This window comes from Vipera ursinii (assembly GCF_947247035.1).
Source record: "Vipera ursinii genome assembly, chromosome: 2".
Classification (NCBI taxonomy): Eukaryota; Metazoa; Chordata; class Lepidosauria; order Squamata; family Viperidae; genus Vipera; species Vipera ursinii.
In genome coordinates, this window is record NC_139513.1 from 22,795,915 (window position 1) to 22,816,304 (window position 20,390).

The window sequence follows — 20,390 nt, forward strand, 5'->3', positions numbered from 1 at the left end:
CCTACCTCGGAAGGATGGAAGGCTGAGTCAACCTTGAGCCTGGTGGGACTCGAACCTGCACTAATTGCAGGCAGCTGGTGTTACTTAAGGAGGCATCAGCCCACTGCTCCACCAAGGCTCATATAATAATAGTAATAATAAAAAGATTTCCTGAAGATGCAGAGAAATATTGTGTCGGCTGCTACCTTATGCTTGCTTGTGCTTGGCTACAGTATGGTGACAGACTGCCAGGAACTGTGTGGAGGGAGGAGGGAGGAAAGCCAGGGGGGGAAACGAAAGTTAGTTCTGCAATATTGGAAGAAGGAAGAACTGCCGACTATAGAAGAATGGACTTTAAAAGTTTCCAACCTGGCGGAAATGGCAAAGATATCAGCGTATTTGAAAGACCATTCGCAACAGAGATATATTGTGGAGTGGAAAAAATGGATTGATTACATCCAGAATAAATAGGGGACTAAAAAGTTTCACTTAGCATTTGAATAAGTATGGATGTGATATTTATATTGCTTGTAGTCATTTTATAAGAGTTAAAGCGCGATAGATTTAATAGTTTGTTGTTGTTTGCATATGGTAGATTATGATTGTTTTTACTTTTATACCTTGTATTTAGCTCTGGGAAGTGGGGGAGGGGGGAAGGGGAGGGAGGGAGGTGTTGGGGTGGGTTGGGAAGAGGGGAGGGGGTTGGGAGGTTTTTTTTGTTTTGTTAAAGATAAAATGTACTGAAAAACTTTTTAATAATAAAAAAAGAAAGTTAGTTCTGCAGGAGGGAGAGAAGCAAGGGGTGAAACGAAAGTTAGTTCTGCAGGAGGGAGAGAAGCAAGGGGTGAAACGAAAGTTAGTTCTGCAGGAGGGAGAGAAGCAAGGGGTGAAACGAAAGTTAGTTCTGCAGGAGGGAGAGAAGCAAGGGAGAGAACGAAGTAAAAGTTAGGACGGAGGAAAGCCAAGCTGGGAAAGGAAGTAAGTTCCGCATCTCTTCAAGCGGCTGTTTCAAGGTTATGGGGCGTAGCAGCTGCATCTCTTCCTGTACATGGGCTGGCTGTTACCAAAACATCCTGCCTGAACTTAACTGTTCACAGGGGGTGGGTGATGGGAGATAGGTAAGGAAGGGGAAAGTTAAACCCGGGGCTTTGGGCATGCGATTCTGAGTTCTGGCTATACACTACTGCAGGACGCTTGACTTCTGATAAAGCCATAGCTTTTTCAACAGATGGAGCCAAGGATATTTTTTATTTAGAGGTTTAATTGCCAGCAGGTCTGACGCATCGAGCGGTTTCCCCACCCTGCCAACGGGCTGTGAGAATCACTTCTGAGGCAGAGGAGGAAGGGACGCGGCCAAGGCGACGGTGAGGTAAGAAATTTCTGTGCATTTAATTCACACCAACATGGATGAAGATCAGGAACAGATTTTATTTATCTTGAAAGCAGTTCATGAAACTGTTCTTAAAGCCACTGATGAAATAAGAGGCTACAGAAAAGAACAAGATGTCAGCCTAGATGTTGTTGGTGTTGTTGTTGTTAGCTGCGAAGTCGTGTCTGACCCATTGCGACCCTATGGACAACGTTCCTCCAGGCCTTCCTGCCCTCTACCATTTTCTGGAGTCCATTTAGGCTCACGCCCACTGCTTCAGTGACTCCATCCAGCCACCTCATTCTCTGTCGTCCCCTTCTTCTCTTGCCCTCCACCTTTCCCAGCATTGGGCTCTTCTCCGGTCAGTCCTTCCTTCTCATTAGGTGACCAAAGTATTTGAGTTTCAGCTTCAGGATCTGGCCTTCTAAAGAGCAGTCAGGGTTGATCTCCTCTAGGACTGACTGGTTTGATCGCCTTGCAGTCCAAGGAACTCGCAGGAGTCTTCTCCAGCACCAGAGTTCAAAGGCTTCAATTCTTTGGCGCTCAGCCTTTCAGTCCAGCTTTCACTGCCATACATTGCAACTGGGAAGACCATAGCCTTGACTATACACACTTTTGTTGACAGGGTGATGTCTCTGCTTTTTAGTGTGCTGTCTAGATTTGCCATGGCTTTCCTCCCCAGGAGCAAGCGTCTTTTAATTTCTTGGTCAGTCTAGATATAAGAACGCAAGCCTTGATCACAACCAAAGAATTAACTACACAGAATGTAATAGAAGAAGTAGAGCAATTAAATACTATGATAGAAGATTCAACTGATCCACAAACACAGTTTGTGGAAAACCCAGAAAAGGGATTGACAACTTTGAAAATGGAAAAGACTTTCTATATAAACCAGAAGAAACTTGAGGATCAAGAAGAAGAACAGATCAAAGGGAAGATAAACATTTCAGGACAACTACTTGATAGGATTTGTTTGCCCCTTCAAAAAAAGGGCGACTGAAAAATATATTGATAAATGCAATAAACATGTTTTTACTTAGCTGATATAATAAAAACTACTAGCTTAATTATGTGATAATAGACATTAAGAGGAAAAGAGAGGAAGTGTTTGATGTTGAAACGAGAAAATTTGGTTACTAAATTTAAGACTTTTGGAAATTAATAGGGAATAAGAATGTTATACTATATTATCAGTTGATGTAAGATAGTGAGAAATATTAGTGAGAAATAGAATATATCTAAATAGATAAGATATGTATTCTGAATATTAGACTTTGTGATGAATTGTGAAAATGGGAACTTTGGTTCCTCAAAACTTGGAAATTATAAAGTTAAATATTAACAGGAAATTAAAAATCAGGGAAAACTAATTAGGACATTGACTGTCTATAAAGGCTGAATGTTAAAATAATAAGGATATGTATAAGCCAAAAATTATGGATAAATATAAGAGTGTCACTTTTATTTAATTGATTTAATAAGAATTGTATTAGTTTAAAGAGGAGACAGTAAGTGCTAAGGGGAAAAGAGAGGAAAAATTTAATGTGGTAGCTTGAGACTTGTACTAAGGATACTAGTATATTATTGTATTATCGATTAACCCAGCCATCACATGCTTTTTAAATACTGAAATGTAAAACTAGGAAATCAATAAAACTTAAAAAAAAACATTTCTGTGTCCAAGATAGGAATGCAGTTTGAGAAAATGCCTCAGGGTTTTATCCTTCTTGGTTCACTTTAGGATAAAGGCAGGGAACAGGGAGGCCCATTCAAACTCAGTTTCTGTAACCCTGTAAGAAAAGTAGTTTTGGTATTCATGACTTTGGTGTCCAGCTCTGATCTATCCGGGACGGCAGATGTTTGGTTCTGATAGACGAGGACTCAGAGTGGTTTAACAATGAACGAGTTTATTGAATACACAAAGTCAACTGTCAACTGTCAAATGTTGCAACCTTATATAGGGGTAGTGTTTGAAGTGTAGCCAATCGATGGAGCTTATTTTCCCGCTCCTAGGTTATTGCAACCAATGATTGCACCAGGATTTCCCGCTCAAACCCTGCTATTCTGCAATCAGCTAATTCCCTTATTAATAACTATTTACATACACAACACCCCTTACCCCCCAGTTGTTGTTAACTCTTTACAAAGTCCCTTAAATATTTTGGTGGCCTATGTATTCTAGTAGGGTATCTATTACTCTGGCTGCTGGGGACCCCTTTTCCTGATTGACCGCTTGGCTGTTCGTCTGTGTTGGACCTAGGTTCTGGGTTGCTCGACTCTGATGTTTCCCTGTTGCTGCTTTGTGCATTGGTTTGTGTTTGATACTCAGTAGTCACTGGCCTACCTCGCAGGGGTACCGCCCAATCTATTTGACTAGATTGTTGTTGTTGTGGGGATGCAGGGGAAGAGATGTTTTGCCATTCCTCTACCACGCTCTCTGGCATGTTGTTATTAATGAATCTGAATGTACTTCCTTCCCCAATTGTGCTTTGGCCCCCCTCTGCTGGCAAGCACCCCCTGGATCTCTTCCTCAGCTGATCTGTGTGTCTTTTACAGATCCTATTCCCTTCCCCCTCAATAGTGTACGACAGAGGTCCTAAAATTTCAGTCACCACCCCTGGCATCCATTTGTCCCCTTGGGCGTAGTTCCTGGCCCAGATCAAGTCCCCCACTTTAAATGTTCTGTTAGGAATGTCCAATTCAGCGCTTGGAAGAAGTCTGTCAGGGTGTAATCTGTCCAATTTGGTGGTTAGTCTCCGTCCCCACCTCATTTCAGCAGGACTTTTCCCTGTAGCAGAACATGGGGTCGTATGTTGGGCCAACAAAAACTCGGCCAGTCTCTGATGCCAGTCACCTCGAATGATTCTTTTTAAGGCGTCCTTGGTGGTCCTCACATTTCGTTCAGCCAAGCCGTTGGTGGATGGGTGGAAGGGTGCTGATGTCCTGTGCTTAATCGAGTTGGCCTTGAGGAAATCCTGAAATTCAATAGATGTGAATTGTGGCCCATTATCAGACACGATTAAATCCGGCAACCCATGAGTGGCAAAGAGGCCCCTTAATGCCTGTATGGTTCTACCTGAGGTTGCTGAACTGACTGGTACTACCTCAAGCCATCTAGAGAAGCTGTCAACCACTACCAGAAATGTTAACCCTTGGAAAGGCCCAGCAAAGTCAATATGAATCCTGGACCAAGGATTTCTAGCTAACTCCCACTTATGCGTACGGATGTGTTGTTGTTCAGGCCTAGAGCGTTGGCACAGATGGCAATTGGCAACACATTCCTCAATGTCCTTGTCCAGTCCTGGCCACCACAAGTGACTCCTAGCCAACGCTTTCATCCGTACTATTCCAGGATGTCCTTCATGTAATTCTAGTAAAATGGCTGCTTTGTGGATTCCTGGAATAACCACACGATTTCCCCAGAGTAAACATCCCAGATGAACTGACAGTTCATCTTTCCTTCTAAAATAGGGAATGTATTTTTCATCCGGATTGGCATTTGGCCACCCGCTCAGGACCCAGGCCATTACTCTCTGTAAAGTGTGGTCCTTATTTGTTGCCTCAGCTATGTCTTTAGCAGTTAGGGGCCAATCAGGAATATCCTGTAGGGACATTATTTGTCCCGCAGGTGCAGGGTCTTCCTCTGTTATGTTCAGGGGCAATCTGCTAAGGGCGTCCGCATGTCCCATGTCCTTGCCCGGTCTGTATTGGAGGGAGAATGAGTATGCTGAGAGGAAAATGGACCACCTCAGCATTCTAGGTGACATTATTTGGGGAGTCTGTTTATCTGTGGTAAACAGTCCCAACAGGGGCTTGTGGTCTGTCAGTATAGTAAAGTTCCTACCATAAAGGTAGTCGTGGAACTTTTTTACTCCTGCCACTATTGCTAATGCCTCCCTGTCTATCTGAGCGTAATTCCGCTCTGCTTTGGTTAGTGTGCGTGAATAGTATGCAATTGGTCTTTGTATTCCTTGTTTGTCTAAGTGGCTGATTACAGCCCCTACACCATAAGGCGAAGCATCGCACGCCAGGTAAATAGGTTTATTTTCTATGAAGTGGGTTACAGTTGATTTACTGGACAAAATGTCCTTTAAAGTTTGGAAACTTACTCTGTGTTTGTCTAGCCATTGCCAAGGAGTCTTCTTATCTAAGAGTCTGTGGAGGGGTTCTGCAATGGCAGCCTTGTGGGGCACAAACGTGTGGTAAAAGTTTACCAGTCCGAGGAAGGCCTGTAGTTCCGCCTTATTCTTTGGTTCTGGGGCCCATTTAATTGCTTTAATTTTGTCAGGGGTAGGGTGGATTCCATTTTTGTCAATTCTAAACCCCAAAAAATCAGTGGATTTAACCCCTATGCTACATTTTTCCCTTTTTAGTTTCAATCCAGCCCTCCTAAATCTACCCAGTACCTGTTCCAGCCGCTCTACTAAAATTTCCTCATCTTTTCCAGCAATCAGGACATCATCAAAGTAAGGGCATACTCCAGGTATGCCCTTTAAGGTCCTCTCCATCACTTCTTGGAAGATGCCTGGAGCTGCTGCAATACCAAATTGCAGTCTATGGACTCGGAACGCCCCCTTGTGGGTAACTATTGTCTGTGCCTCTGCAGCCTCTTTAGAAACAGTCAACTGTAAGTACGCATGCGCCAAGTCTAGCTTGGCAAACATGGCGCCGTCCTGGATCGTGGCGAGGACCTGCTTCACCGTCGGGACCGGGTAAGCATGCTTTTTCATTCCCATGTTCAGGGTGGCCTTATAGTCAGCGCAGATTCTCACATCCCCATTGGGTTTGAGGGGTGTGACAATCGGCGTTTCCCACAAGCCACCCTCAACAGGTTCTAATACCCCTTGGCCTACAAGCCTGTCGAGCTCGGCCTCGATTTTTTCCTTTAGGGCGAAAGGTACCCTTCGGGCCTTAAGCCTGATCGGTTTTACAGAGGGGTCTAGGTTAAATTTAATTGGGGGCCCTTTGTACCTACCCCAAAGACCCATCGAATACGTCTGCAAATTCATTGCAGACTGATTCGAGGGTCTTATTTTTAATTACTGAATTTATCCCCCCGATCCAAATGCCCAGGGCAGGGAACCAATTAACCCCTATTAAGCTAGTCCTATGTCCCTCCGTGACTATTAATTCTAAGACCCCCTTAAATCCCTTAAATTTAACGCTAAGGCTGACCTTCCCTTTTATTTTTATGGGGCTTTTTTGGAAATCGGTTAATTGAATATTTGTTGAATTAAGTGGAATTTTCCTTCCACTTATTTGTTCTATCCTCTCAAGGGTTTCAGTGGAAATTATTGACACTGAAGCCCCTGAGTCTATTTCCATTCTGCAAGGGACCCCTTGCAGGTGGACTGTGATTTTTGATTTTCCTCCAGGAAAATTGTACCCTTTTTCCTGTCTCCTCCGGCTGACACGCGCCACCTCCCCTAGATTTGGAATTTTAACCCAGGGTTTAGGGGTCTCCTTGCCACTTAAACTAGGGGTTACCTTACCCTCGGCCCACACATCGACTTCGTGGAGGCGGTTGTCACGAACACGGCTCCTACAGATGGCCTGGATGTGGCCGGTCTTGCCGCATGCCCTGCACTTTGCGGTACGGAATCGGCAAGAGGCGCGGGGATGGTTGCCTCCGCAGCTGCCACACCGGTTCTGGTTGTCCATGTCGCGCGGTCTGGTTGTGGTGTCCCGCCAGGGTCGTTGTGTCGCCGTCGCTTGTCTTTGCGGAGTTGCGGGTTGTTGACGACGGGCAGGTTCAGGCCCTTCATTTCTGGGTTGTCTTGGCGCCAATTTTCCGAACCGCCTGGAGACTTCAGCGATATCCTCTTCCCACTGCTGGTCCGCCTCCCCGCAGTCCACATAGCCCTCTTGGTTGATCTCGGACGATGCTGCCATGCTACTGCGGGGGGGTGTCGCGATACCCGGTTGATTCGTACGTTAAAAGTTCGTCGATCACCTCCTGCAGATCGCCAGTGGGTTTGGATATAATTCTGTTTTGTAGCTGCTCGTCCCGCAAGCCCAGTACTACACGGTCACGTATTCTTATTTCAAGATTATCGTATTTACATCGTACTGCGGCTTCCCTGACGGCAGCGACAAATTTTTGTATGGATTCTCCCGGCCTCTGGTTTCTTTTCTCGAAGATGCGCCGCCAGAATAGTTCGGATCTCCTAGGTGTAAAGTGGACCTTTAGTTTGGCTAGGAGATCGGCATACGGCACGCTTGAGACCGGTTGCGGTTGACACAGTCCGACAGCGACTCGATAGACCGGTGTGCCGCAAATCGTCAGTAATGCTGCCGCTTTTTTCCGGTCGTCTGTGATTCCGTTCACTAGCAGGAACCCTTCGACTTGTCCGACGTATTCTTCCCAATCTTCGGGGAAGTTTGGGTCGAATTCCTTCAATGACCCTATCTGCGCCATTCGGAGAATTTTTCTTATTCTGCCGCGGCCACTCGGTTGACTTTGACACGTTTCCGAATTTGCCGCCTTTGTGCGACAATTCTGCCGATGCTCTGGTCTTCTGTCTATCCCACCTTCGTCGCCAATTGTTTGGTTCTGATAGACGAGGACTCAGAGTGGTTTAACAATGAACGAGTTTATTGAATACACAAAGTCAACTGTCAACTGTCAAATGTTGCAACCTTATATAGGGGTAGTGTTTGAAGTGTAGCCAATCGATGGAGCTTATTTTCCCGCTCCTAGGTTATTGCAACCAATGATTGCACCAGGATTTCCCGCTCAAACCCTGCTATTCTGCAATCAGCTAATTCCCTTATTAATAACTATTTACATACACAACAGCAGACACCCCTTTGCCTCAGGCTGCCACAGAGGAGAAAGATTCAACCTATTCTCCACAGCACCTGAAGGCAGGACAAGAAGCTTGTTAAAGAGAGAAACAACCTAGAACTAAGGATAAATTTCCTGTCAATGAGAACAATTAAGCAGTGGAACCACCCACCTACAGAAGTTGTGAATGCTCCCAACACTGGAGGTTTTTAAGAAGAGACCAGCCAGTCCTTTGTTTGAAGTAGTATAGGGTCTCCTGAGCAGGGGGTTGGACTAGAAGACCTCCTCCAAGTTCTCTTCCAACCCTATTATTCTATGTTATATGTTCACTCAACAGGCCGAAATAGAGGCAGGGAAACCTGTTCAGGCTGTCTTTGAATTGACCAACATGGCTTCGGTACGAGAAGTATCCAGTTTCACTGAAGACTTGCTGTGCCCCATTTGCCTCTCCCTCTTTCGGGACCCCCGCATGCTGAAGTGCGGCCACAGCTTCTGCGCTCCCTGCCTAGAGCCCTGCATCCCCAAGGGGCAAAGACGCGGGCTGTGCCCTCAGTGCCGGCGCCCCTTCGCTTTGCGTTGCATAACCATCAACCGAGCCCTCTGCAGCTTGGTCGAGAAGGCCCGGCTCCTGAAGCTGGATGAAGGGGCTCAGCTGAGCGGCACAGGCAGCTGGTACTTCTGTGAGGAACACGAGGAGCCCCTCAAGCTCTTCTGCAGCCAAGATGAGAAGCCCGTCTGCGTCATCTGCCGGGACTTGCCTCAGCACCGGGGACACGACTTCCTGCCCATCAAAAACGCGGTTCAGACCTATCAGGTGAGAGCTGATCCTGGGAAGAGAAAGAAGGAGGCCTTTGGTCGAACAAGACACTAATCTCTCTCTCTCTCTCTCTCTCTCTCTCTCTCTCTCTCTCTCTCTCTCTCTCTCTCTCTCTCTCTCTCTCTGTATCCCTCCCTCCCTCCTTCCCTTCCCCCCCTCTCTCTCATATTTCATCTCATTCTCTATCTCTCCACTCGAGATTGTTTATTTTGCAAGCCAAGATAAAATACAAGTAAAGTTCATATTATATATGAATCATAATAATAAACAGGGACACTGAAATGGAGCTTATGAAGCCTCCAAAATATTTACCAGTAAATATAGATTTCCACTCTGAAATGCATGAAGCAACACTAATACCGTACTGAATCTGTAACTCGCATACGGGTATATGCAATTCATCTCCCACTTCCTGAAGATTTGATCTATTAACCACTAGGTGGCTGCAAAGGGTAAGAGATGATTGCTATTGGAGGGAAGAATTTAGTTCTGGGAATTAGTTTGGGAGTGACAAACTAGCTTAAGGACATTATATGAAGAGCAGCATCATTGGGAAAGGAATTTCCCTCCAGGCAAGTTACAGGCTTACAAGAGAAAATACCTTTCAATTACACTTCCAGTTGCATTAGCTAAGCCATTATGGACTGGTCAGGTTCAAGGCACTGTAGGTCAGTGTTTCTCAATCTTAGTAAGTAAGATGTGCGGACTTCAACTCCAGAATTTCCCAGTCAGCAAGATTAAAATGGCTAAAGTTGAGAAACACTGGATTGATTATGCGCCATCAAGTTGTTTTCAGCTCCTGCTGACCACACAGAGAATGAATGCAGGAATATAAACCGTCTTCAGGGAAAATCTTTTAAGGAATGTATGGCATTATTGCTATCCAGTCTTTGAAAAGATGTTCAATCAATCAAATCTTTATTGCAGTCATGCACCAGCACAAGGATAATGGGATATAAACAATCATTTTTTTTAAAAAGCTAAAAAATATAAAAAGAAAACCTGTACAAAAAACCACATATTAAAAAAAGCTGAAAGATACCCAGAAAAAGCAAAAGTCTAAAAAAGTTATCTCAGCAAAAAGAAATACATTTAATAAATGCAGGGGAACATCAAAAATTAATATATTGGTAACTAAATCTATCACAGTAAGAAACACTCTTAACTAACAAATTAAATGCTCATTCAGGCTGGTTGGGGAACAGATTTTAAGGGCTGTTGAGCAGAACCTGGCAACAGAAATGTTAACAGCAGGATTAGCGTCTGCAGGCAGCAGGGAGGAATAAAATTGCCCTGGGATCAATCAAATGATGGTGTTCATATTAAGTCAGACCTGAATTTTCTCTTCCTTTCAGGACCAGCTGAAAGCATCTCTGGAGCCTCTTGAGGAAGATCTCAGGCGGTTGAAAAGGAGCCAGTGTCACCAGCAGGAGAACATTGTCGAATTAAAGGTGCAGCTGGAGAAGTGGTGACGATTGGACTTTCTGTTTAACCTTAAACTGAGTGTATCTTCTCTCTCTTGATCCCAGCAACCATTGCTGTCAACGCTACCGTTTGTAGCTCAGTGGCTTAATATTAGGTGTTTGAGGGTCAGCGTTTAATCCAGGCTCCTGCAATTTAGTCTAAAGAAAAGAAAAGCTACCTGCTTGCTTGCTTGCTTGACATTGAGAGCAACCAAAAATAAATACCAATGTTGTAGTGTGGCATTCAAGTGGCCAAAGTTGTCAGCCATGCATTTTCCAGGATATTCCATTCTGTTCCCTTTTCCCCTGGGATTCTCAATTTAGTTTTCAACACTTTGAAGCATTGTGGTGCTCTAGTCTAAGCTGCCACAAAAGACACTCTTATAATTAGAATTTTGTGTACCTATATAAGGGAATATTTGTAGCTCAGGGCTGACATGAGGGCCCCTTGGTGCTTTCTGAGCTTGGTTGTTTTCTTGCAGATGTTTCCCTACTCAACTAGGTAACATCATCAGTGCGAGCAGGGAGTAAGCTTTGCACTCCATTGTAGCACTGATGATATTACCTAGTTTGGTATTAAAACGTCTGCAAGAAAAACAGTCAAGCTCAGAGAGCACCAAGGACCCAACATAACTTTCTTTGTGTGTGTATGTAAATAAATGGAACTTTATGTGTATGTATGTACATCTGTATGTATATGTGTGTCGTCACTATAATAAAAAGGGCAAAAGATTTAAATTGGTGGTGTTGCTTAGGTAATCATCTTGGTGGCATTGATTGATTGATTATGAATTACCTGACAGTGAAATGGGTAGCAGAAAAATTTAATAAAGAAAATAAATTATACGCTATCAAGTAGTTTTCAACTCCTAGCAAAGCAGAGTTTCTCCGTGACAATTTATCCCTAACCTGGTTTTTCAGATCTTCTAGTGGTGCCCCTATTGCCACTGTAACTATGTCCACCATCTTGGCTTTTGTTCTTCCTCATCTTCTCTTGCTTTCCATCTTTCCTAGTATTAGAGCCTCCTTCACATGCCTGAAGAAGGATGTTTGAGTCGTTAGGGCTTCAAATAACGGCTGAAATGAGTTGATTTGTTTAATGGTCTATTGGATTTTTTTTTCACGGCTACCCAAGTTATTCTCAGGAGTCTTCTCCAAAACCAACATCACTGTGACAGGTGATCATTTCTGTTTGTCCAAACCACAATCTTTTGCTGTGCCCCATTTATGTTTTTCCAGACCTGCTCCAAATCCTTGGCTGATCATGTCTCTGGAGAGTTTGTGAAGATGCACCAGCTGCTGAACGACAGAGAGCTGGGTATAAAACAGGCCTTAGAAAACCAGCGAGAAAAGAACTTGGCTCAGATGGAAACCAAGTTAAAGGAACTGGACCGGAAGATGGCCACGTGTTCAGAAATTCTCTGTCGCGTACAGGCCGGCCTTGAATGCAAAGATCACATAAGCTTCCTTAAGGTAAGGAGGACTGTGGGATGTGGGGTTTTCTTGGGAAGGAAAAAAAAACTTGCTGGGTGCATAGATTTGTACCAAACAATTGTCAGAAGAATAATTTGGGGGTCCAACTCGAGCTGGGTTTGCAATGTAAATTATTGTAAGTAAAAATGAGTTCCAGACAACTATGAGGAAAGAAGAAATACTTATTCTTAAAAGCAAAAGAAGGGGCAGGTTGCAAAGAAATGGGGTACAGTGGCAAAGTTTTATAGGGGGAGCTTGTCCGGGATGTGGAAGTGTCTACATGCTAAAGTGCGTGTGTGTGCTTGTGCTTGTGAACATACAGTTCTGCGGGGAGACTTAATTTAATTAACACTATTTCTGTTTGCAGACCTTTTCTTCCGTGGATTAGGCCTAGGTAACTTCTTTGGGGATTTGAGGAAGTTTGCTAATTTGATTAACTGGAGACACTGATTCTTAGACCGTTGTGGATTCTGTTAATATTTTAAGGGAAGATGAAAATAGTATAAAGAATAAAATATATTTGTCTGAAATGGAATGGGGTTTCCTGCCTGAGCAGGGGTTGGACTAGAAGATCTCCAAAGTCCCATCCAACATTATTGTTATTGTTATTACATTTGAATATAAAACTTCTCACACCATGATTTGTTCAATTAGTGTTTGTCACGACTGATAAAATCTCTGTGGTTTTTTTTTTATCTTTGTAAGCCACCCGTAATCACTTGAGAGTGAGTTGGAGTGGCTAAATAGATTTTCTTAAACATAAAATAAGTAAGACCGACTTTCTATAACAATTGCTAGATTCCATACTGTTTCTTCATGTAAAAGTGAGATCGATTAGTATATGCGCCTTCATCACCTCAGATTGTCCATGGCATATCAAGGACTGTGACTTTACAGTCCTCAATTTTTGTTTCTTCTTTCAATGTTGTGATAGTATTTCACTGGGATTATTTTTTTCTGATAATAAACCAGGGCAGGATCTACTGAGAGCAGAATCTGTTGTGCACCATTAAAATGCAGGATGCGTTGACAGGAAAGTGGTTGATAACCCACTGACAGAATTATTTTGACAGTTCTCTCACTTTTCTTTCTTTCCTTCCTTCCCTCACTCCCTCCTTCCCTCCCACAGGAGGCAAAAGAGTTGCTAGAGAGGTAAGTGGTGTTTCTCTTTTCTTAGACAGGTAGTTGCCGAATTATTATTATTATTTTTTTAAATTCCATTTATATCCCGCCCTTCTCCGAAGACTCAGGGCGGCTTACAAGCTTAGCAGTAGCCTTCATTCTATGTATATGCCTGCTTATTAGGGCTTTCACACACACACCCCAAGCGGCATTATTACAAAGTCAGCTTAATTGCCCCCAAGAATCTGGGTCCTCATTTTACCTACCTCGGAAGGATGGAAGGCTGAGTCAACCTTGAGCCTGGTGGGACTCGAACCTGCACTAATTGCAGGCAGCTGGTGTTACTTAAGGAGGCATTAGCCCACTGCTCCACAGTTAGGACCAAAATTTCCACTGATAAGCAAAGTGGTTGTTAAAATGTCACCTCTGATTTTACGATTTTTTTTGCCATGGTTGTTAAGTGAACCACTGCAGTTGTTAAGCGAATCCAGCCTCTCCCATTGAATTTTCTTGCTCCAAGGTCGCAAATGGCAGTCATGTGACCCCCAAACACGGCAACTGTTGTAAATGCATGCTGGTTTGCCAAGCACCTGTACCTTGGTCACGACCATGTGGATGCTACAAGGGCTGTAAATGTGAGGACCGGTTGTAAATCCCTCTTTTCAAGGGTCTCTCAATGAATAGCTGTTAAGTCGAAGATTACCTACATAGTAAATATATGAAAGGAAGAAAAGAGTGAAGCAGCAGGGAGGGCTGACTCTGCAGTGTACATCAGTTTGCCTGCGAACACAAATAGCCATGGGGAAGACTTGCCAGTTGAGTAGAAAAAGGGCAGCTGGACTTCCATCTTTCAGAAGCTGCTGGATTTGCCAAAATGAGTAGGTGAAGCTCCTCCACGAATGGAAGTGAAGATGGTTACTTGTTTGCTTCCACTGAAAAATCTCTGCTACAATTCTTGGGAGCTGAGGGAAAACAAGGTTGATTTGAGTTCATTGTTCTTCTGGCCTTTGGCTCCGACAGTACCAAAATCACGGTTAAAATCTCTGTAAAACTAGTAAAACACCATAACTTTTGATGATGAACTGGTCATTTTCTTGGCAACAGTCTGGCCATCACTTTCTCCTGGTTTTTGCAGCTTCCCTGGGAAATATTAATAGGATCTGAACCTAATTAACTTTTTTGGAAATAATCCTGTGCTGGCTTTGTGCTGTTCTCTGCTGTGATTATAAGAAAAAATGCTTGGATGCTTCTAATAAAACCTAATTTATGGAGCAGAAGACAGACCCAGGTGTAATTGCCTTCCAGTTCTAATCTTCCCATTTTCGGCCAATATTTTTCATGCTATTTTTCCTTATTGCATAAACTCCACTAAAGAGGTGAAAGAAAAAAAATGATTGCATTTTTTTTGACAGTAGTACTCAGATATCTCTCTGTAGAAGAACCCAGGTGTGATTCCTCTAGGTTTGATAGAATTGGGACAGCTTATTCTAAAATGGTTGACCCTTTTGGGATGCTCTTTTTTCTACAGGGTCCGTAAGGAACAAGGAGCTCCAGATGAACCTGAACTAGATGCCGAACTCGTAGGAGAAGATGGGCTGTGGGCCAGCAGTGAAGATACAGATGAGTGTGAGAATGAGATTGATGAAGGGTTGATGAGAGAGGATGAAGACGATGATGAGGAAGAAGAGGAGGAAGAAGAAGAGGAGGAAGAGGAGGAGGAGGAAAAAGAGGAGGAGGAGGAAGAGGAGGAAGAGGAGGAAGAAGAGGATGAACAAGAGGAAGAACAAGAGACTGCAGCAGGAGAAGAGGAGAAGGAAGAGGATGAAGATGAAGTGGTGGCTGTAGACTTGAACCTGGGCGAGTTTAAAGGACCTCTGCAATTCTACGCCTGGAAGCACCTCCTGGGTGTGGTACATCCAGGTGAGATGAGGTTTTTAGAGCAAATGAATTGGTATTTTACTTTTACACCTACCTTAAGGGGTCTTTGATGCTCTCTCTGCTTGCTTGTTTTCTTGCAGATATTTCATTATCCAAACTAGGTAACATCATCAGCGCTAGTTTTGGTTTTTATTTATTTATTTATTTGTTTGTTTTATATACCGCCCTTCTCCCAGAGGACTCAGGGCGGTGTACAGAGCAATAAAGTAAGAATGCAATAAAGTGAGAAAATTTTAAAACCCAAATCCATCAGGCCAGGCCGGCTTGTTCGAATAGATAAGTTTTTAGATCACGCCGGAAGGAGCGAAGGTCGGGGGCCATCCGGATTTCGGCTGGTAAGCGGTTCCAGAGGATTGGCGCACCCACCGAGAATGTTCTCCCCCTGGGGGCCACCAGCCGGCATTCTCTGACCGGTGGCACCCTGAGGAGGCCCTCTCTGTGGGAGCGCACAGGACGGAGGGATGTTGACGCTGGCAGTAGGTGTTCCCGTAGGTAATCCGGACCCACGCCATGTAGGGCTTTGTATGTCATCACCAGCACCTTGAATTTCACCCGGAAGGCAACTGGAAGCCAGTGCAGCTCACGGAGCAGAGGTGTAATATGGGAGTATCAGGAGACCCCCAAAAGCACTCGTGCAGCTGCACTCTGTACCAGTTGAAGCTTCCGAGTGGTTCTCAAGGGCAGCCCCATGTAAAGAGCGTTGCAGTAGTCAAGATGAGAGGTCACAAGTGCATGGGTGACTGTACGCAAGGCATCCAGGTCCAGATAGGGTCGCAGCTGGCGCACCAGACGAACCTGGGCGAAGGCCCCTCTAGTCACAGCTCCTATATGATCTTCTAAGGAGAGCTGTGAATCTAAGAGGACACCCAGATTGCGAGCCTTATCTGCGGAGGGTAATAACTCGCCCCCGATATTAAGAGATGGAATAATCTGAATATCCTGACATGCCGGTATGTACAGCCATTCAGTCTTGTCCGGGTTGAGTTGAAGCCTGTTCCTCCCCATCCATTCCCGGACCACTTCCAGGCAACGGGACATCACGTCGAGGGCATCACTAGGGTGGTTTGGGGTCGAGATGAAAAGCTGGGTGTCATCAGCATACTGATGATAACCCACTCCAAAACCACGGATGATCTCACCTAGCGGCTTCATATAGATGTTAAACAGGAGAGGTGAGAGGACCGACCCCTGAGGAACTCCATAAATGAGAGGCCTCAGGGTCGATCTCTGGCCACCCGCCAACACCCACTGTGAACGTTCCAGAAGGTAGGAGGAGAACCACTGAAGAACAGTGCCTCCCACTCCCAATCTCCTGAGACGCCGCAGTAAGATACCATGGTCGATGGTATCAAAAGCCGCAGAGAGGTCTAATAGGACCAGGACAGAGGAATGACCCCTGTCCCGAGCCCGCCAGAGATCATTCATCAGAGCGACCAATGCCATCTCCGTGCTGTGTCCGGGCCTGAAACCCGATTGGTACGGGTCTAGATAATCAGTATCTTCAAGGAACAGAGGAAGCTGATGCGCCACTACGCTCTCAACAACCTTCGCAAGAAAGTGAAGGTTGGAGACCGGGCGAAAGTTGTTTAAAACAGCTGGGTCCAGGGAAGGCTTTTTGAGGAGGGGTCTCACCACCGCTTCTTTCAAGGCTGCGGGGAAACTGCCCTCTTTCAATGAAGCAGTTACCACTGCATGGATCCAGCCTCGTGTCTGCAAGAAAACAAGCAAGCTCAGAGAGCACCAAGGACCCCCCATTTCAACCCTGAGCTACTGTCAGGACCCACCCCAATCCATGTCTTAGGAAGACAAAAACTCTTGGAGTCAGTTCTAGTCCAAAAAGAATCTTTACTAGGACATGCTTGGTTGTGGGAATACAAGACAGGACTTAGTATTGTTTTAAAAATTGAGATTTTATAAAGGGTACCCGGTTCAACCCCCCCTTCCCTCAACCCCATTTGGTCAGCCCCCATCCTTCTACTTCGTGTCATCCCTTTCATGGGGGGGAAAAAAGGAACTTCGAATCTTTATGGTTATTGCCTTCTTCCTCTCCAGAATTAAAAGAAGACACAAGTCAGATGCCTTCTTCTCTAACCCTCCCTTTTGTTCCCCCCAGTTCAAAAGGTTCCCTTGGTATTTGAAATAACCTAAAGCAGGTTGAATCCACATATGCTCCTCCTTCCTCGGGAGATGGCAGAATCCATATGGGGGGGATAATGTTTTAAACATACATTTATGAATGTGATATAAATGGATTCTGACAGCTACAAATATTCTCCTTTATTGACCCCTTGCCTTTTATCTGGAAGTTCAAGGCTATGTACCTCCACAGCGATAACCCTGTAATGTGATGATGTTGATGAAGATACCCACTCAGTCATATCTGACTCTTGGCGATTCTATGGGCCAGATCTCTCCACAACTTCCAATGTTGCAGTGATTCTTTGGGTTTTTCTGTACTCTGGCTGGTCTCAGCTTTGATGGTGTCCACCCATCGTGTTCTTTGGCTTTGGCTTTTCATTTTACCACTAACTCTTCCAAACATAATTGCTTAATTGCTGTAATCACCCCATAACATATAACTACCCTGTAATGTAATTTGGGCTAAAACAGAGAAAGGAAGCTTCAGAAATAATGAGGGTGGCAGAAGCGTTATTAAAAGATTGCTAACATATACACTCATTTGTATCTAATTTTTTTCCTGGACCACTTTATACTCCTGCAATAGCTGGCATTCTTCTTTCTTAATTCTTTCCATCTTCCCTCTCCAGTCCCTGCAAGCATCACTTTGGACTGCAACTCAGCTCATCCCAGCTTGGTCCTTCTGGAAGAAGACACCGAGGTCAAGCTCGGTCCCTACACACTAAAGCAACGAAAGCCAGAGCGCTTCACCTCGAGCCTGTGTGTGGTGGGACGGAAAGGCATAACCACTGGGCGCTTCTACTGGGAGATCCGAGTTGGGGACAGCAGCGGTTGGGTGGTGGGGGCGGCCAAAAAGTCTGTGGAGCGCAAGAAGCAGCTGAACTTTCTACCCAAGGAAGGCGTGTGGGCGATTGAGCTGAAGGCTGGAGAGTACCAGGCTCTGAGTGAACCCCGTACGCCCCTCTCGGTCTGCGGGAGGATGGAAAAAGTTGGGGTCTACCTGGACTTTGAAGGGGGGCAGCTCTCTTTTTACAACAGCAGCAGCATGACCCACCTTTACACCTTCCAAGAGTGTTTCCATGAAGAGCTGCTCCCCTTTCTCAGCACCCAAAGCAGCTACCCTCTCTCGGTGTGGGATCTGGAGCTTTGAGATCTTAGCTCAGAGTGCCCCATTGCAATGAACAGCCTGGTGAAAATTGAAACCATTCAGATGTGCTAGAATGCAACAGTAGCAATAGCATGTAGACTTATACAGTATACCATGCCATAATGCTTTATACACTACTCTCTGGGCGGTTTACAATATCAGCATATTACCCCCAACAATCTGGCTCCTCATTTTATGGACCTGGAAGGATGGAAGACCGAGTCAACCTTGAGTCACATCAGGATTGAACTCCGCGCTGTGGGCAGAGTTTGCCTGCAATACTGCATTCTAACCACTGCGCCACCAGGGCTCCTTCAAGAGACAGTCCAATCTGTTCAGGCTTTGCAAACAGTTGCTGAAAGATTTGAAACTGGCCTGACCTGACTATTGTGGTCCATGATGATTGCTCTCGGCGCAGAGAGTAGTGAGGAAAGAGGTTGCCTCTGTTCACCTGTAGTGCAAGATTTTACCTGCTTTCAATGCATTCCACTGCAGGCAGAAACAATGAGAGCAAGCCGTACTTCCTGTCCTTGGTTGGGAAGGCCTCAGTAGGGATATTCCAATATTCAAATACTAGGTTGTATTAATAGCTCAGCAAGGTTTGATTTACCTTGTCACCCATTAATGCTGTAGGGCATTGCATGCCAAAACAACTAGGCACAAGGACTGTTGTTTCTTCCATGCCATCACTCTGCTAAAAAACTAATTCTCACAACATTGTCTTATGTCCCTGGGATGTCACACCACCTGGTAGGGCTGTATTACTATTATCCTTCTCAACTTTCCTATTATCTATTCCTTTATCATATGATTTATGCTGATTGCTTTTATGTAGTATCCTATTATGATTTATGTTGATTGCTTGTTTAGTATCTTATGACAATCACTGAGTGTTGTATATTATGATTTATAATGATTGCATTTTATGATTATGATCATGTTTTATCACTTGTTGCTTTAATGTATGCTGAAAGCTTATGCACCAGACACAATTCTTTACGTGTCCAATCACACTTGACCAATAAAGAATTCTATTCTATTCTGTTCCATTCTATTCTATTCTATTCTATTCTATTCTATTCTATTCTATTCTATTCTATTCTATTCTATTCTATTCTATTCTATTCTATTCTATTCTATTCTATTCTATTCTATTCCATTCCATTCCATTCCATTCCATTCCATTCCATTCCATTCCATTCCATTCCATTCCATTCCATTCCATTCCATTCTATTCTATTCTATTCTATTCTATTCTATTATTTTCTAAGTGAAGAATTCTTAATAAAGAATTCTATTAAGGAAGCAAAAGTTGGACTTTAAGGAACCAGGATAGAAAGCTTATCAACTCTTTTGAACTTTGGGTTCCTCTATTTTTTCCTATCGGCCATCATATTTAGAATATTGCTTTCACTGGGCAAGTCACTGTCTTCCTTACCTGCAATGCTCAATGTTCAAATGACACCTTTCAGTACCTATAAACAATAGCTGCACAGGAACGGAGAATTGATTAGGCTCCTAAATCTGGAAGAACCGTGGTGGCTCAGTGGTTAGAATGCAGTATTGCAGGCTAATTCTGACTGCCAGCCAGCCAGCCAGCCAGCTGCCTGCAGTTCGATTCTGACCAGCTCAAGGTTGACTCAATCTTCCATCCTTTGGAGGTTGGTAAAAATTGTTGGGGTCAATATGCTGACTCTAAACCACTTAGAAAGGGCTGTAAAGCGCTATGAAGCGGTATATAAGCCTACGTTCTATTGCTATTGCTATCTCTATTTGATGTTGGACATGTGCTGGATCAATTGGCACTCAACTTTCAATGATTGCAGTTATTCCCAATCTCTACTTGAAATTAAATTGTTTATTTCTTGGTGTAAACTATCAGGCAAATCTCACTCCCACCTGGCACTTCTTTTCAGAGTGGATCTATAGCAGGGGTGTCAAACTGCCAGGCCGTGGGCTGGATGCATCACCGCGCCCACCCCATTGCCGGCAATGGAGGAAAAGCTCCAATACGTCACGCGACGTCACGAGTTTGACATCTCTGATCTATAGGAAGAGGATCAAGATAGTATTATTAGTGAAGTGTTTCTCAACCTTAGTTGCTCTAAGAGTGTGGACTTCAACTCCCAGACTTCCTCAGTCAGCATGTTTAATCT

General features: G+C 44.3%; 1 protein-coding gene across 5 annotated transcripts; it reads left to right on the top strand.

Annotated features, from left to right (window-relative positions):
* Positions 1 to 288: 288 nt before the first annotated feature.
* Positions 289 to 19,276, top strand: LOC310636763 (zinc-binding protein A33-like). 5 transcript variants are annotated; one of them, XM_083356862.1, is made up of 8 exons: positions 289 to 491; positions 1,214 to 1,348; positions 8,473 to 8,949; positions 10,308 to 10,403; positions 11,655 to 11,888; positions 13,018 to 13,040; positions 14,539 to 14,930; positions 17,717 to 19,276. In XM_083356862.1, the coding sequence occupies exons 3-8, from the start codon at positions 8,524 to 8,526 to the stop codon at positions 18,235 to 18,237; spliced, it is 1,692 nt and encodes a 563-aa protein (XP_083212988.1). In that variant the 5' UTR covers positions 289 to 491; positions 1,214 to 1,348; positions 8,473 to 8,523; the 3' UTR covers positions 18,238 to 19,276. The 5 variants fall into 5 exon arrangements, with proteins under 5 accessions (XP_083212988.1, XP_083212990.1, XP_083212989.1 ...); XM_083356864.1 differs by having other exon boundaries at positions 289 to 483; positions 1,250 to 1,348; XM_083356863.1 differs by lacking the exon at positions 289 to 491 and adding an exon at positions 794 to 957 and having other exon boundaries at positions 1,250 to 1,348.
* The last annotated feature ends 1,114 nt before the right edge of the window (positions 19,277 to 20,390 follow it).

Bases quoted from the DNA above. Each gene is read 5' to 3' on its own strand.
- LOC310636763 (XM_083356862.1), top strand. From the start codon at position 8,524: ATGGCTTCGGTACGAGAAGTATCCAGTTTCACTGAAGACTTGCTGTGC. The intron at 13,041-14,538 runs GTAAGTGGTGTT...TTTTTTCTACAG, and splicing joins GCAAAAGAGTTGCTAGAGAG to GGTCCGTAAGGAACAAGGAG. The intron at 14,931-17,716 runs GTGAGATGAGGT...TTCCCTCTCCAG, and splicing joins CCTGGGTGTGGTACATCCAG to TCCCTGCAAGCATCACTTTG.